The sequence below is a fragment of the Labrus bergylta genome, chromosome 15 (assembly GCF_963930695.1).
Source record: "Labrus bergylta chromosome 15, fLabBer1.1, whole genome shotgun sequence".
In the NCBI taxonomy this organism is placed as follows: Eukaryota; Metazoa; Chordata; class Actinopteri; order Labriformes; family Labridae; genus Labrus; species Labrus bergylta.
The window spans coordinates 18,817,916-18,834,504 of NC_089209.1; the positions used below are offsets into that span (position 1 = coordinate 18,817,916).

At 43.2% G+C, this 16,589-nt stretch overlaps 1 protein-coding gene across 2 annotated transcripts in view; it reads right to left on the reverse strand.

The window, feature by feature from the left end:
- LOC109989759 (kelch-like protein 29) overlaps positions 1–16,589 on the reverse strand; it is a 102,738-nt gene that overhangs the window by 10,157 nt on the left and 75,992 nt on the right. For both annotated transcript variants that reach the window (XM_065963750.1, XM_020641623.3), the window contains 4 exons: positions 16,340–16,538; positions 11,292–11,474; positions 10,109–10,289; positions 288–481 (listed from right to left, as the gene is read on the reverse strand). In XM_065963750.1, the coding sequence (XP_065819822.1) occupies positions 288–481; positions 10,109–10,289; positions 11,292–11,474; positions 16,340–16,538 (757 nt within the window). The remainder of the gene's footprint in view (positions 1–287; positions 482–10,108; positions 10,290–11,291; positions 11,475–16,339; positions 16,539–16,589) is intronic.

Below are 16,589 nucleotides of genomic sequence, written 5' to 3' on the forward strand. Positions count from 1 at the left end.
AAGCAGGATGCCACTGTCCAAAGATTAAAGATGTGCATACATGTTAATGGTTGCATAATGATGCTTCTTTATATGCCTTTTACAGGACATTTGTTCCACCACTGATAAAAAAACAAACATTAGTATTTATGACTTGAAGGGGACTAATTTAGCTGGTTAGCGAGTAATTCTCTTTCCCAGTGGAAATGCAACGTCAGTATCAAACCACAACCTGTTACACAACAGCTTTGCCATGTTACAAAAGGCAACATGTCTCCTGACACTGTGGGTGTTATGAGCTCGCTTACCTATCATAGGTGATTCGATGAAGCTCCAGGTGTTGCTCTGTGGTATGTAGGACTGGAGGACCCCCGCCGAGCGCCCAGCCTCGTTGACCCCTCCGAACACGTAGACCTTCCCTCCGCACACTGTGGCTGCTGCTGAATGGACCGGCTTAGGAAGAGGAGAGACCGTCTCCCACTGGTTGGTGATTGTGTCGTACCTGAAAATAACAAAAAGAAAGATTTTATGAACCAAGTAGATTCATCCTCTATGAATTAAAGACCAAAAACAAAGAAATCTAGAGAAACAAAGAAGAGATAGAGATCTAGGTCTAAAAACATGTTTGACATACACACACACACACGCAAACACCACAACCTCCAATAATATACCAAAACACTCTGAAGTTCCCACTGAGCTGTAATGCTGGTTTTGGCTGCAGGGTTGACAGACATAATTAGCAGAATGCTTACACCACCAGGGAAGATGAAAAAGACCAACCATTATGTACAATGACAGCAATTAAAGCAATTACACAAAGCAACATTATGTTTGGAGCTACAAGCTATTAGTCTCTAGAGTTGGGCTGTGTGTCAGCGCTGAGCTCTGGACCTTTCTCACCGAGCCGCCTTTGGCAAAGACTTCAACACGGAGCTGAAAACTCAGCCGACCCAGACTGACACCCACAGACGCAGCAAGATGAAAGGACCCAACAGACTTTGAACAAGACTCTGACTTATAGGACTGTGAGCTAGTCAGAGGAAAATATGCTTTAAAGTGTACTTCTTGACTTTCCATGTGCTTGGTGTATTTGTATGTGTTTTGTGCCCGGTGCCTCCATTAGCGTGGTGTGTTAGCCGTGTCATCCGGTGTCCACAGACCACTGATCAAAGCAGACGATAGCCTTCCAGCTGGGGGAGGCCTTCTTTAAGAGCCTCAAACAGATCCTGGATCTTTGATTAAACACACGTCTATTCAGACTAATGCAAGCCGCTTTGTTACTGTGATAAAAGAAAAACACCTATACGTGATAAAAAGTAGGTTAAGTCCCCCAGGACCACATGGCGATGACCAAACACTTGACAAAAAAAAAAACACAGTCCCATCCGATCACTAAAAAGTGAACGTATTCAAGACACACAGCAGGATCAGGTTGAGTCACTGAGCCCTGCTTATGAAGGACTCAGGGCACTGACACTTTTAATTACCCCTCTGACCACAACAAGGGGGTCCATCATTTAAAGGACCATCCACTGCTGAGTAAGGCAGATGAAGGAAACGGGACAAGAGCATAACAACTAGATCAACCATACCATCTTTAAGATTGTTAAAATAGCTTTATCTCTTGCTGTTTTTTTGAAGTATTCAGTTATTACTCAGATTCTTAAAAATAACTGAACTGAAAGATTCAGGACTAAAAGAGCGACAAAGTAAAGGATGCAGAATACAATAATGTTGGGTCAACAGTGAATCAGATGACTGAATGTAGTATCAAAGATGTTACTCGTGCTGATGATCCCTCAGAGAATTATCAACCAACTCTGCCGTTTCCATCAGCTTTAAAGAATTTTCCATATCATCTTTCAGTTCATTATTTTCAGAGCGTGCAACTGCATTGTTGTGGTTCACTGTTTTCATAAACATCGCTCACAGACAGCTGATTTAGTGAAAAGGTTCAAAGAAACAGTGTGCACAACCTACCCAGCCAGGAAAAGTAGGTAAACAAACAAAGAGATTTGGATGGTGAACTTATGGAGGAGCTTTTAGAGGCTAAAAACAGAGCTAGAACTTTGAGGGGAGAAACAAACTACAGGATACTGCTAATGCCTGTCCATGTAAACTGGATGTGTCTGCAACATGCAGCATGACACCTTCAAAAGGTGAGAACATGTCAGTGTTTTGTTCAGACGGTGTCCCTGCTGTCCCCGAGTGGGAAAAAAACAAAATCAAATGTTCTAAGGCAACATTTTAAGTCATAATAATAAAAATGACAACAGATGTTTTTGAATAGAACCTTTTGATAGAAGAAATGCTTCTCTAAGAGGTTTTAACATGAGGACAATTCAGAATGAACGTTAAACACGGATTAGGTGCATCAACTCTCTCTATGAGCAAATATCATTATTTCACTCTGATAGTTATCAAGGCTTTCTGTAAAACCCAATTTATTTCACATAGAAGCAGATTATGGAAATAGGTTTTAATTAGTGTAAATTCTGCTGCGCTATCGTGCAGCCAAATGAATGAGCAGCTCTGATCAAGAGGAACACGTGCAGGTCAGTAGAGACGCAGAGTCTCAGACGATCTCTGAGGTCACAGATCTGGTTGGAAATATTTCACGTGTGATTCACCATCAAGCGTGACATCAGGACTGACATTTTAAAGATTCTCAGGGTGGGTGTTTATGGTTTGATTGTATCTCCAAGGCAGAGGAGATGGAGGGAAAGAGACAGACAGAGAAAAATAACACACTGTGCTCATCACAAAAACAAAGACTAGATCTCTGCTGTTCTTTCCTCAACGTGATGCACTGCATCCATTGATTTAAAAAGAAAAGAAAAGATTATCCACAAAGTCTGATCACTGCATGGAGCTGTGTAATTGTCTGCAGCTCCTGACAGGCTCTTTTCATCGCACCGGGACAATCATCTCAGAGATGATGCTGCAGGGTTGCAGCAGAACAAACAGTGTAGGATTGTTCCTTTATGTAGGAGAGGGACACAAAGACAGAAACATAGGAAGGGTAGACAGATTGTGAATAAAGAAAGAGGACAAACTTTAACCTACACTTGTCTCTGAATATGTAATCTGGATAAGAGAAACAAGTTAATGCTCCCAGCATGCACTGGGGTGGGCATATCAACAACTCAGAGCTGTAACTCGATGTCTGCCAGGTGTAAGAGGGACACATTCAGTTTGATAGTGTTTGTGAAAGAAAGACATGTTTTATAATAGGTGATGTTGGACAGTTGCTGTACAAATGTACAGTCAAAGCTGCCATGTTTGTTTATGATGACAGCGGGATTTGCTGCAGGTCCCTTAAATATTTGTTCTTCCTAATCATCCAGAGTAATCCTTGAAAGGTTTAAACCTAAAGGTAACAAGCAGCTGATTCAAGCTTTGACACACTTTCACATTCATGAACTCTGCAGAGGTATTTTGGTTGTTATACACTAATAATGCACACATCTGACAGATTGTAAAAGAAGACATCTGTTGGTCTAATGGAGTCTCGCTCTCCATATGGACGGACCCATAGCGTGTGTGTCTAACAGACTGAAGTCAAGGTCAGCCAAGAGACACACCATCAACACCGCCTTTGTGTCACCTTCAGCTAATCCTTTAGAGACAGAGGGAATCCATCACTGACTCATTTACACATAATCCATGTGAATTAACTCATTCAGAGCAGAAGACACACACACACACACACACACACACACACACACACACACACACACACACACACACACACACACACACACACACACACACACACACACACACACACACACACACACACACACACACACACACACACACACACACACACACACACACACACACACACACACACACACACACACACACACACACACACACGATAATTCCACAGAGTGGGTCAATGTTTGAAAATATGTGTGGACACTATTTAATTGGATTGGAATGCAATGTAAGACAGAGGACATGAATGCTTCTGAGTGTGTAAGTCACACATCGATAACCGCTCTTCTAAATCAAACAAGAGATGGACGACTGAGAGACCCCAGATCGTCACCAAAGTAAGCCCTCAGGGTGATAGCAGACATGTAGGGCAGCTCTGTGGTGTGGGAGGAGGTGGGAGATGGTTTTGGAACTTAAATATACACCCAAATTACTGGGGGTGTAAAAGCTACTGAAAAGCTTTAGGTTTGAATGCTGTGTAAGAGCTGGATTGTGTGTTTTTGTGGAAGGTGAAAGACAGAAAAAGAGGACAGGAAAAAAAGAGAAAAATGACTTGCCTGTTGGCAAAGGCGGAACATGTTTTGAGGTGCAAGCCGTTCATTAATGCATAAAGGGGAAGCACAGCTCATACTCCTCGCTCCCTGCAGCGTCTCTGCCTTTCACTTAAACCATCCACAGGCACACCTGCTGCTTCTCGCCAATCTTTCTCTCACACATACACCCACACACATGATATTCTAGCTTTGTCTAACTCCATGTCTCAGAGACCTCGGTGCCCCATTAGAAACCAATAAAGAGGACACACTGCCTCCGCTCGAGCTTGTCAGACACATTCAAGATTGGTCTCGCAGGCTCCAAATACACCCATCATCCCCTGCCCACCCAATCAGTAGCGTGAAGAGACACAGGGAAAAAAACAGGACAGAACCAGAATAGGAGGGAAAGAGAAAAGCAGTAGGAGGAGAGGAATATATGGTAGCATGGGTAGCATATGGGACATGGGTTATTAAAAGTTGTAATGTTGATCAATTTGAATCCAATTTAAATGATAAATATTGTGTCAGAAATATGCTTAGTGACTTCCCATTACATGTAGACACAGGCTCCTGCCATTAAAGTTCTCTATTGGCTGATCTGGATCCAGATGTCAGATCCTATGTCCAGTGTCCAAGCTCTCATCACCAAACCATTCAGAGACATCCCCCCATCCTCTCCTGCCCCTCACGGTCTGCAGCATCATCTGTCTCAGCACTCACTGCCTGTGCTTAAGGTTCAAACTGATTTGGCTCTGGACCACCATCGACATGGCCTACAGGAGACTCTGGAGGAGGGAAGTCCTCTTCTTCAAACAACAGTTCTCTTGCCAGAGAGTCATTGCTGCTTCTTGAGTCATCGCTCACGGCCAAATAACCTAGCTAGACTTGCTAATCGGTTTATGTGTATGTGTGTATCGTATAGCCTTGTATGATGTTGCGGCTGATGGAGGACGCATGAAGATGTGAGTGGGCGTGTCTTTGTTTGATGGACCCACTTAACACTACTTCTTGTTCAGTGCTAAGGTCTGCTTATCTACAGCACACGGCTAATTCATGAGCGGGGTCCGTTCCATGACTACTCTGTGATAACAAGCAAGCTGTTACCACGGTACCAACATCTGCATGACATGGTAACTCCAACTCATTGCTCTGGCTTACTGTGTCAATCTCAGGTCGGATTCCATCATAAAGATAACATTGACAGGTTTGGGTCAGGCTCTGTTCTTTCCGTGTCGGACGCGGGTCAGGCCTATAAAGGAATATGTGGCCCTGAGCAACACCTTACAGCATACACACAACCCACAGACATTGAGAACTAAAAAGGACTTGTAACTTGAGAACCCACAAAAAAAAAAAAAAAAACTTTGACTGTGTTGAAGCGTGACCCAACCAGCTGGAAACTCCATCTCAGAGCATCTTCTCAGTCATGGTCGAGTTGTTAAAATGTTCAAGCAGCGATTCAGCACTCCGACACAAGGTCTTGGAGGCATTTCGTTGGCCTTCAGTGTCAGACTAAGCCACCACTTTTTGAAATGGCCCATTGAGCTGGTTTACAAGTATGTGTGTAAGTAAAATGCCACTGAATGGAAAAAGTAAAACTCAAGAAATAGATGGAGGAGGGCTGTGTTAAGAGGAGGATAACTGCATATCTTAAATCAGATCAAGACTGACTACTGAAAAGGAGTTCAATGACCTCCACAACGACTGAAAAAACTGAAATAGGCATGAGATAATGGAGAATAGAGACTCATCAGTAACAGCACACAGTCATAAAGTGCATGGACGCTTATACAGAAACACCAAATGTGCTAGTTAATTCGCCTGAAAACAACACATGAACAATGCAGCTCTCTCCACAGCATTTCATAGGCTCATATTTATAACCTACAGTAGAATCCAAAAGGTAAAAAAATCCAGATAACAGGATCTTATTTGCCAAACAGCTCAACATCCCTGATGAGAAAAGCTAGCTGCTGTACTCAGTGTCATGTCACAAACAGTCTGCATGAAATATTGACTTGCAATAGAGTATGCACAAACCTGAGCATAGTGCGTGATAAATAAAACAAAACCATCTTTGATTGACACATCATTAGACACCCATGAATTATTCAATATCTAAAAGATCAACATGTAGAGGACAAAGCAGGCTCAGGATACATGACTGCAAGTAAAAAGCCTCCTGAACTCGACTGCTCCCGACCCTATAAATCTGTCAGTCATTAGTGAGGAGAGTGGAGACAGGAAAGAGCCCATTAGTTCCTCTGAGTGTTGATTTGGACCTCCTGCTGTTCCCAAAGAAAGGCGTCATCCAACTAGCTTAGAGATGGCCCTAATTGAAGACATCATTGTGAACGTGGATGAATTTCACGGTCAGTAGAGTGAAAACCCTCAGTGAGATGGCTGGAGAGATGGAGAGTGAGGGAGGCAGGAAGGACTGTAAATTAGACACCAAGAAGTACAGGGCACACAGAAATGAAGTCTGAAAAAGATGATCTCTGTGTATAAACAGTCTCTGCATCAATCACTCTATGAGCAGAGCAAATCAACGCTGACTGTCGCAGTGTTTCATGATGTTCCACAGCCTTCAGATACAATCCTCACCAGCCATCAAACAAGTCAGCTGTTGGGCGCTGGTGGCGCAGTGGTTAGTGCATTGACACTAACCATTGTTTAGTGAATATTATTAGCTCTTCATATAACAAACTGATCTTGAGACCTGTGCAGCTCTTCCTCCCCGTGTGGAGGCCAAAAGGCACACACACAAAAAAAGCACTTCCGTTATCTCCTCTTGTCAGGGTTTAGTCCTGCTGTGGATTGGCTGCCTCCCTGCTGGAGTCTCCACTATCTTAGGAGTTTTGCTCCAACACAGCTGAGCTGCAGCAGAGCCGACTGAGTCTCATAGCAGAGTCACACCTGCCAAATACGATGGTTAGCTACTAAACAAAGGATTAGGAGTTAATGAGGCTCATTAATCAAAGCAGGTAAGAACAAAAGCCTTCAGAAATAGACTGAAAAGGATCTGGATAATCTTCAACAGCACTGACACTAATGTTGTGATTCAAAGCATGGCTTGTACAAAAAGACCTTTAAGCATTCTTCATAAAAAATAAAAAGTTCTAGGTTCCACGAGTGCTTCAGAGTAAGGAGAAGCAAACAAAAGACACTTGTGTAGAGAAGCCGGAGCTTAGCCAATGTTATAAAGGTTATAAATACATATTTAAAATAGTAATTAGGTGGAAAAGAAAGTCTCCTCTTGCATACAGTGAAAAGGGAAAATGTACTTGAGTTTGACAGTTTCTAAAATAAGTTATATTCCCCCTTAAGTTCTTGTTCTCCTTCAGCTTTAAATTCATCAATCCAACATGCATTTTCAAAATGTGATGAATAAAATGTTTGTGGTGTAAGTATTGTAAGAGTGGCAGCATCAGGGCTTTTAAGGGTTAACCCCAAATAGTTGCAAAATTGACACAAAAAACACACGTCATACTTGTGTGCAGTCTGCTTACTGTAGCTAACATAAGTCACTAGAGCTGAAACGATCACTCGAATCACTCCAGTAACTCCATTTAAAAAGAAAAAGCTGAGGCTCGGATGTGGACTACTATAGAGCTCACTGCCAGGGTATCACGTTTGGCTTAGCCTGAAGAACTTACAACCATTTCCTTGTCTTAAACCACATTCTATTGCCTTCAGAGATATTTCTCTGAAACGTTCACGATATAATATTAATAATAATAATTTTATATTTTATTGATCCCGCGAGGGGAAATTCGTTTTTACACTCTGTCTAGTTAACATGCTACACAAACATAGGCTGAAATACACACACATGCACAAACAGGATCCTATGGACATGCACTAATGGAGAGGTGTCAGAGTGGGGGGGCTGCTCACAGTGGGCGCTCCTGAGCTGGTGGGGGGGTTAGGTGTCTTGCTCAAGGGCACCTCAGCAGTGCTCAGGAAGTGGACTGGCACCTCTCCAGCTACCAGACCTATTTCCGGACTTGGTCCGTGCCAGGACTTGAACCGGATATGAGACCGCTTTTACTCCCCCGCTTACTTTTCATATTTTAATTAGCACACAGCATAAAGCACGCTTCTTTGTTGACCAATACATCAGTATTTCACAACACAGAGATTTTTATTCTGTTAAAGACCCCTTTCAAATGATCTGCATGGATTATTATTGGATTATATTTAAAGCTGATGGAGGGAGAGAGCTCTTCGTGGGCAAGCTTCACTGACTTAATGTTTACAAAAAGCGTGTCTCCATAGAAACAGTCTGTTTGTGTTTTTTCAAAGCAATTTAGAGACAATCAGACCAGACAGGAAACAAAATATATTTGTAAACATTTTCTAAAGAATTTGGCAAAAAAATTGAATAGAATAAATCAGCATGATAAGAAATATTTCCCATAACTCTCCAGTCTGCACCTTCTCTAAAAGCACATCGCCTTCATTCTGTTGACACATTCAGTTGAAGGATCAGAGAACCTTACAGGATTTGACTACATTTTGACTCTCGCTGGACTTTGCTGTTTCTGAAAAATAAAAAAAAATAAAAGCCTGGGTTGCCTAGAAACAAGACCTTTGACTTTTCCCCCAATCAGCCTCAGAAACCTGTTGGCTTTTTAAAAAAATCACGACAGTGAATACTGACCTTGTGTAGCAAATGGTTTGCTTCTGCCTGAGCGCCAAACATTTTCTTCCTAACTATTTGCAGCTCAATTTGCTGGGTGTGTGGGTTATTTCTTCCTGGCCATCAGTCTAAAAGTAAAGTGAGTGCAGTTAAACCAAGGCGAGGAGGCCTCTGGCAGGTCTTTGACACAGGCAAAGTATGTTCAAATTTCACAGGGCTGATAATAGAGTCCAGTTTTTTGGGCCTCAGAGAAGCTTCATGAAGCTACATACAGAAAGAGGAACACAAACAGTCAGAGCACAGAACAAAATAGTGATTTCTCCAAAGCTGTGTACGCCAGCGCCAGCAGCTCTCAAATTAAGCAGCCCAGAGACGGAGGAATCAAATGCGTTTCCATTATGGCACAAATCTTCCATCTTCCCCTAACGACACTGTGTGGCAGCATTATGGGGAAATATCAAATTAGCCTGTTTCATTTGAGAACTGTTGTGCATGGTGAAAGGCTTTGGAGATCAATTGAACTGCCAGGTAATGAGCAGCAGCAGCCTGCGCTAATAAACCCAGTAATGTTGTTTTGATTGCCTTGGTTCATCTAGCTCTGCCGTGCAGGAGGAGGAAGCTTCTCAGCTCAAACTCACTCAGCCCAGGTTAGAGGACAAATAAGAAATGAGGAGCAGAGTTAGAAAAGCCAGGAGGTGTGAATCAGACGATTGAATATGAACAGTCCCGTTTCACGTTTTATCTGGCAAGGAATTAAGTGTACTTCATGAGGAAAGTGTCTATGTTTGGTTTTATGCAGAAGAGTTTGGTCAGCAATGTGTTAATGCCTAAGTGGATGGGATGAGACACATTACGCCAGCATGCTCTTTCAGACCAAATCCTCTCAAGAGGTGCTCCGTCGCTGTACAACAAACACAGATGTGACTGTTTAATACACTTCGGAACTTTTCTGTTCCTCTGCACCTTTCTGCTCTCACAGAAAATGCTAATCTACCTGTCCAAACACTTTTGCAATATGCTGAACAATACTGCTGCATGCTGCACCATCTGCTATGTGTCGCTGCACAGTGTGAAAATGTATAGCTCAAACTCGAGAATCCACCAACTTTCTGCAGAATCATCCAAACACTTTCTCTTTTCGATTGCTGTCAGTGCAGTGTGACACTGTGCAGACACCAGCTGGGAGCTGCTGGAGGTGTCTGTTGATGTTTTGTGTGACTCTTACCTCTCCACATGGTCCAGGTTCCCTGATACTCCCAGTCCTCCGATGGTGTAGAGCTTTCCGTCGTACACCACGCTGTTGTGTTTGCAGCGAGCCACCGTCATCCGAGACACCAGATTCCAGTTATCCAGCAGGGACATGTAGCACCAGACATCAGCCACCATCACACCGCCCTCTGTGCCACCTGGAATATAGAATAAATAATATAAATATATATTAAAGTATGAACTCTACTTCTAAATCTGGGTTGTTTTATTTAAAATAAAAAGCAGTGAAATAAATCAGTGAGAGACTTGGACAGCTCTTAACTGACAAAGTCTCCTGATGCTTTGTTGAAGAGTGAACCAGGCAACCATCTAAACAGTGTTTGTTTCAGCTCACTGTTATCTGTATAGTTTGACGTGTAACACCAGCAGAGACTCTGTGACCCTGCTCTGAGTCTGAGGAAGGTCGGAGCCTGTTGATTGGCTGGCTAGAGCACCTCTGATTTCTCCACTGGCTGTCTGACTCCCAGCGGACACAAGCAGACCTGTTCCAATGCCCAAACACTAATTTACATTTATATGAAAAGAGGGAGAGGAAAGGTACATGCTGGACAAAATCCTGTTGCACTTCCACAGTCCAATGTCAAGGTCTGAGCACCGTGCAGGAATCTGGCACAAATGGAGCGTAGAGGGAGAAATTCAGTCCATCTCTGGAGCAGGGTTTACATTAGCCGGTATCACGTGCAGTTTTCCAGCAGATAAGGATATCAACGGCTCCGACCTCACCACTCCCAGCAGTTTAATTTTACAAATTTGAGTAGTGATGTGATGAAAGCGCAGAGGGAGAGACTGGAAATCCTGCAGCTTAAATAGGCCGCTAATTGGAAGTGTTGACGTGTTGAAGTGTTGTCAGCTGATTGTGGATCATTTGCATGCCAATAGGAAATCTTTGCAGCTTGTGTTGTCTGCCTGAACTAGCTTGCAGTTTATGTCCATGTTTCTCTGCACTCTTAGTTTTGGATCATTGTTTTAAATTTCACAGAGTGTCATTGTACAATTAAATAAACACTGCACAATACTGCAAAGAGGGTTCCCTGGGTTTATCAGTTCAGTTTGATAAACCCAAGGCCTCCTGCTCTGTGCATGTCAATTTGCATCAGGAAAGCTTTGATTGTTGCAGTATAGTGGATGATTTAGCTCACCTGACAGGTAGATGTTGTCTCCTGCTGAGATGACACTGAAGAAGTCGCGGTCGTAGAAGGGCAGGCTGGCCAGCGGGTACCACTTACTGTTCTGAGGGTTGAAACAGGTGACTGCTGTCAGGGAGCGCTGGTTCATCCCGATCGTCTGACGCCCTCCCACCAGAACGATCACCTCCGCTACACCTGGAGGACAAAAGTGTAGGAGGAGGATAGAGGAGGGGGGTGATTGGGGTTGACATAGGAGAGAAAGAGAGGTGATAAAGCAAATCATCAGGGACACTTTTCATAAATATATGCAGCATAAGGGCTACGATTGAATCAAAGTCTCGTTGGGAGACCTCAAAGTATAAAAACGTTTTATAGCATGCTGCTTGACATGTAAATATTTATACATGGCTTTCAAATGCAAGGTGAACATTTTCAGATGTTCTTTTTTAATTTGTGATTTAACTTTTTAACAAGAAACTTGAACACCAACTTTAACAAGCAGCCATAAATAACAAGTAATTATGAAGACTGATGATGCTGCTGCATTTTGGATGCTAATGAGCTTTCTTATTCTCTCTTCCTACACATAAAACAAGTGCTGACCTACACAGACTCTTCTAAACACACTCACAGTAACAGACTTATTACAAAATCGATAAGTGGGGATCAATTTGTGTATATTTGTACATGGAGATGTGTATTGTTTCATTACAAAACCCACACGTGCTGAGGACCTTGTGTGATTAAGAAGAAACTTAAAACACAATCCATACTCTGCCCTGTTACACACACACACACGCACACACACACACACACGGAGCTAGACACAACTGATCCATAACACACAAACAGGATGGCAGGCTGCCACATGTGTCTCAGGTCCTCTTAGTCATCAGCAGCAGCCTCCAGAGAGCGGACAGAAATGTGCTGTGAGTTTGTAAGCAGCAGGCAGCTGGACAGATGGAGGAGAGCAGTGGGGGGGGAGGAGAGGGGGAGTTTGGAGCGGTGCTTAAAAAAAAGTTTCTGGTTGAATCTGTTCCCGTCCCATGCTCATGTTTTCTCAGCTACATGGTAGCACTGCCCTGTACTGATGAGAACTTCAAACAACTCTTAACTTGCCAAAGTTTTAAAGCAGGAATGAAGCTTCAGTCAGTTGGAGTTTTGATGGAAGTTGGGATGAGAGATGAAGGGATGAAGGGATGAAGGGATGGAAGGATGGAGACAAGCAGCTGGGACAAAGGGATAACCGAGTCTTTCTCCTGATTCTTATTGACCTTTTGTTACATTTCTAACCCGTCTGCTTTAATTTACAGTCTTCTTAAACATGCAGGTATGAACAAGGTCTTAGGTGGTTTGCTCTTTTTGTCAGCAGAAATGAGCTCATCACGGCAAGAAGCTACAGATCAGATCAACAGCCCCGGTCATTGAGTGAGGTCAGTTCAGTCAGGACCATGTTGTCATGGAATATACTTTATTTGCAGTTATTTATATTTGGCGTTATGACTCTGTTTTCTTCTGGGGAAAGTTTAAGTCAGGAACGGCACACACCCCTGCCCTTCCCGTACATTTAAGGAAAGCCAAAGGCAGGGAGAGATGCAGCAAAAAATCCTGACCAGAGCAGCATCAATGAAAACATTATGACATTACGTCAGACGCAGCTTAAAGGAGGAGCTGGGGTGGAGAAGGACTGCAAATGTGGCTTGCAGAAGGAGCAGCGAAGGGTAGGTTAGATCAGTTTAAATAAGGCGACATGAGTATGATTAACCAATTGGGTGCTTAGAAGCCAATCAGCTGGCCAATCAGCTGATCAGAGCTTGCATTGAGATCAGCTGTTCAATGCAACACTGGCATGATAGCAGAGCATGACTCCGTTGCCTCCCTGAGCTAAACCTACGCTCAGTTTCTGTACATCCATGTTCCTGCACATACTGCAGCTTCAGGAACAGCGTGAGTCAGGTTTTCCTGTTACAGCCGAGGTGATCGTTTACTGTCCTCCCACTTCCTGCCTCTTCTTCTCCTCTGCAGCTCTGGCTGATTATGGTCTCTTATCAAAAGGTCAAGTGGACAGAACTTTGACTTTGGCTGCAGCCCAGCAGACTTTCAGACCAGAGGTCATGTAATCAGGATCTACTGCTCCCACTTTACATTCTTGAGCAGAGATCGATGTGTTTGCTAATATTTCACTGATAAGCTGCAGGACTGTAATGAAATCATAATCCATTAACAGGTGAAGAGCTGCATTCTACTTTTTTATCTCACTCTTCCTCTCCTTCAAACTCTCTTGCTCCTTTCCTCAAAATATCATCCCAGACTCTTAATCAGAAAAAGGATCTGCTGAAGGGCACTTTTGACACAGAGTGAAGAAGACATTTTTGGCACACTCTCCTGCATCCTGCTTTTCCAGTTTGAGAGGTGAAACACAGAATTCTCATGCTGCATCACCTCTGAAAGACAAACCAGGCCGAATACATGCACGAGGCAGAAAAATAATCAATAAAGTCCTGACAAAAAACTATATGAGAGGCTAGATAAGCAAAGCAGGGCGTTTAACAGCTGGGGCCAGAATCTGTATGTGGCAGAGGAAAGTCATGTGATGATTATTTATGCTGCCTAGATGCTTTGAATAGTAGTCTGCTTTCTTTGCTGTGGGCTTCAGGCGTCAAAGAGGTAAGTAAATTGTATTCAATGTAGCAATTTAAGACCTGCATACACTCTGACTCTAATCTCCTCTGCTCTAGGTGCTCCTGTACGTGTGCGTGTGTTAGCCTAATGCCTATTTTTTTTTCCAAGCCTTTAGAAACCGTATATTTACCCTTACAGGTGATCAGTTGGACTGAAAAAGGCTGGTCTCTGACGGATTCCCTCGTTCAGTGTATTTAAAGGTTGAACAATGTTTGTGTATGTGTGCTTGCGAGATCGAGACACACCGTGAGTCGAGCTGGGCCCCGCTGCATGTCCTCATCATTACAGCTCATTTGTCTGAGAGATATTCCACTCGGCTAGGATGAGTTAACACTTTGCTCTGACGCTCTCCTCCCTTGCCTGAGTCGAGCACAGAGTCACATGTGGAGAGCAGGAGACGGGAACACGATGTGCGCTTTCTGTCAAGACACATACTGTATGTATTCTTAGAGTTGACTTGCTTCACACCAGCAAACAAACGCACACATACAGAAGAAATCAGAGTGGATCTTATGAGTAGATTTGTGAGTCAATTCTCAGCACCAGCGGCTGTTTAATCCCCCAGAAAGTCTAATGGCAGCTAATCAGAATCACATCCACACTCTAATTAGCCAATTAGCAGCTAATGGATAAACATACAGACTGGAAAACACTGTGGATTCATCAAGAGAAAGTCAAAGTTTTCACTGTGCCTCATCGCCATGCCTTCCTGAGAAGTTCACTAGTGCTACAGGAAACTGACTGACAGAAGTGACATGGGACGAAAGGAAAATCCCTGAAATAAGACAACATATTATGAAGTGTTTGTCTCAGTATTTAACATCTAGTGAAGCTGATAGGCAAAGCATCCACTCATTCAAAAGCTCCAGGCTGCCAAATGAGGTGCAAAGTGAGACAGGGGAGAAAATAAAAACCTCGCCTCCCCTGATATCTCCACCCATGGACTCCACCCCCAGCCTAGAACAAAACTTTTGCACAGGTCACACACACCAAAACGGAGCGTTCTGAGAGAACTGGTTTATACAGGGTAACAAACCTCCTCTGGTGCTTGATTCATGTTATATTTTGACCAAAGCACAGCCCAGATGTTTCATTTAGACCACAGGGGGACTGTTTGAAAAGGTAGAAAAGGGGAATAATATGTCCTCTTTAATTTTTGCATGGAGGTGTAGGTGAAAATTTATATTTGTGATGAAGAGCTCACAGAGAAGTGCCACTGAAACTGGTTCTGACTGTTTATAATGTATTATTGTTGGTTTTAACAGAAGAAAGAAAAGGAACAACCTGCACTGTGACATCTGTCACTTTATTCACACATCTAAGTCTAAATCTGAAACTGTTAATAAAAATTCTGTCTCACATGAATTCATCAAATTTGTTAGATCCCACTTCAATTTGTCACTCTTATAAAAAGGACTGAAAGTGTGAGGCACTCAGGCAGACACACACACACGATGAACATAACTCACAAGTTCCCAGACTGACTGCCATTGGTGAAGCATTTTTGCTGAGCGCAGTTTTCGCTTTCTTTTTCTGCCTGACAGACTTATCACCTGAGCTCAGGTGTTGCCCCATCTGCTTGCACAAATTTAAAATACACACACTGAAACACTATCTTACTGCTTATATAGTAAGACACATTCTCAAAGAATAAACTTCCTTCCTCCCTCTTTATGACCACATCCAGACCCCTCCTCATGTTCTCCCACTAGTGATGTATTTAAGACCACACTAACCCAAACCAAGACATACATGAGACCAGAGTGCTCCGAGACAAGACCAAGACATTTAGGGATCAAGACTGAGTCAAGAGCAGTACCAAGGCAGGGCGAGACCGAGACAAGACCAAGACCATAAATATCAATAAAAAATCCTCATCGTATGTGCAAGGGGATTGTTCCTCATTTAGACTGTAACACCAGGAAAGGTTGAAGAAGAAACCAGGGGATACAAATCCAATTATAATTGAATTGAAGTTATTTGTTCTTTTAGAAAGGGGCGTTTTTCTTCAGATCTCAGTAATGACATTGGAAAATAGCCTTTCAGTTGTGACCTTAACTGGTCTTGATTTAAAATCCGGAGTCTGTCCAGTCCGAGACTTCGACAAGACTGAGTCAAAATGATTTAGATTCAGAGACAAGACCGAGACCTTCAAAAAGTGGCCTTGAGACCAGTATTGAGACCAAGAAGGATTTTGAGTACAACACAATCGCCCACGTCTCCTCCCTTTCTTGTCCCATGTTAGAAACACAATCATAACAACCCTATAACCTCCTTCCTTGCTGTGTTGCTGTAACATATGAATAGTGTGTGTGTGTGTGTGTGTGTGTGTGTGTGTGTGTGTGTGTGTGTGTGTGTGTGTGTGTGTGTGTATGTACCTGCAGATAGCCTGGGCCGAGTCCTGGGCGTCTGCATCTCCTGCCGGGCGTGGGGCAGCATGTGATAGCGCTTGGCCTCGTTGACCAGATCCCGACACGCCTCGGACGATTTGATCAGCTCCTCGTTATCGACCACGTTGAGCAGGTAGGACGGGTGGATGAAGGGAAGACGCACCACCGCCAACAGCTCTGATAAATTCTGAGGAGAAAAAAAGAGGAAAGTCTGACAAACGGCATCGCAGAGGTTATA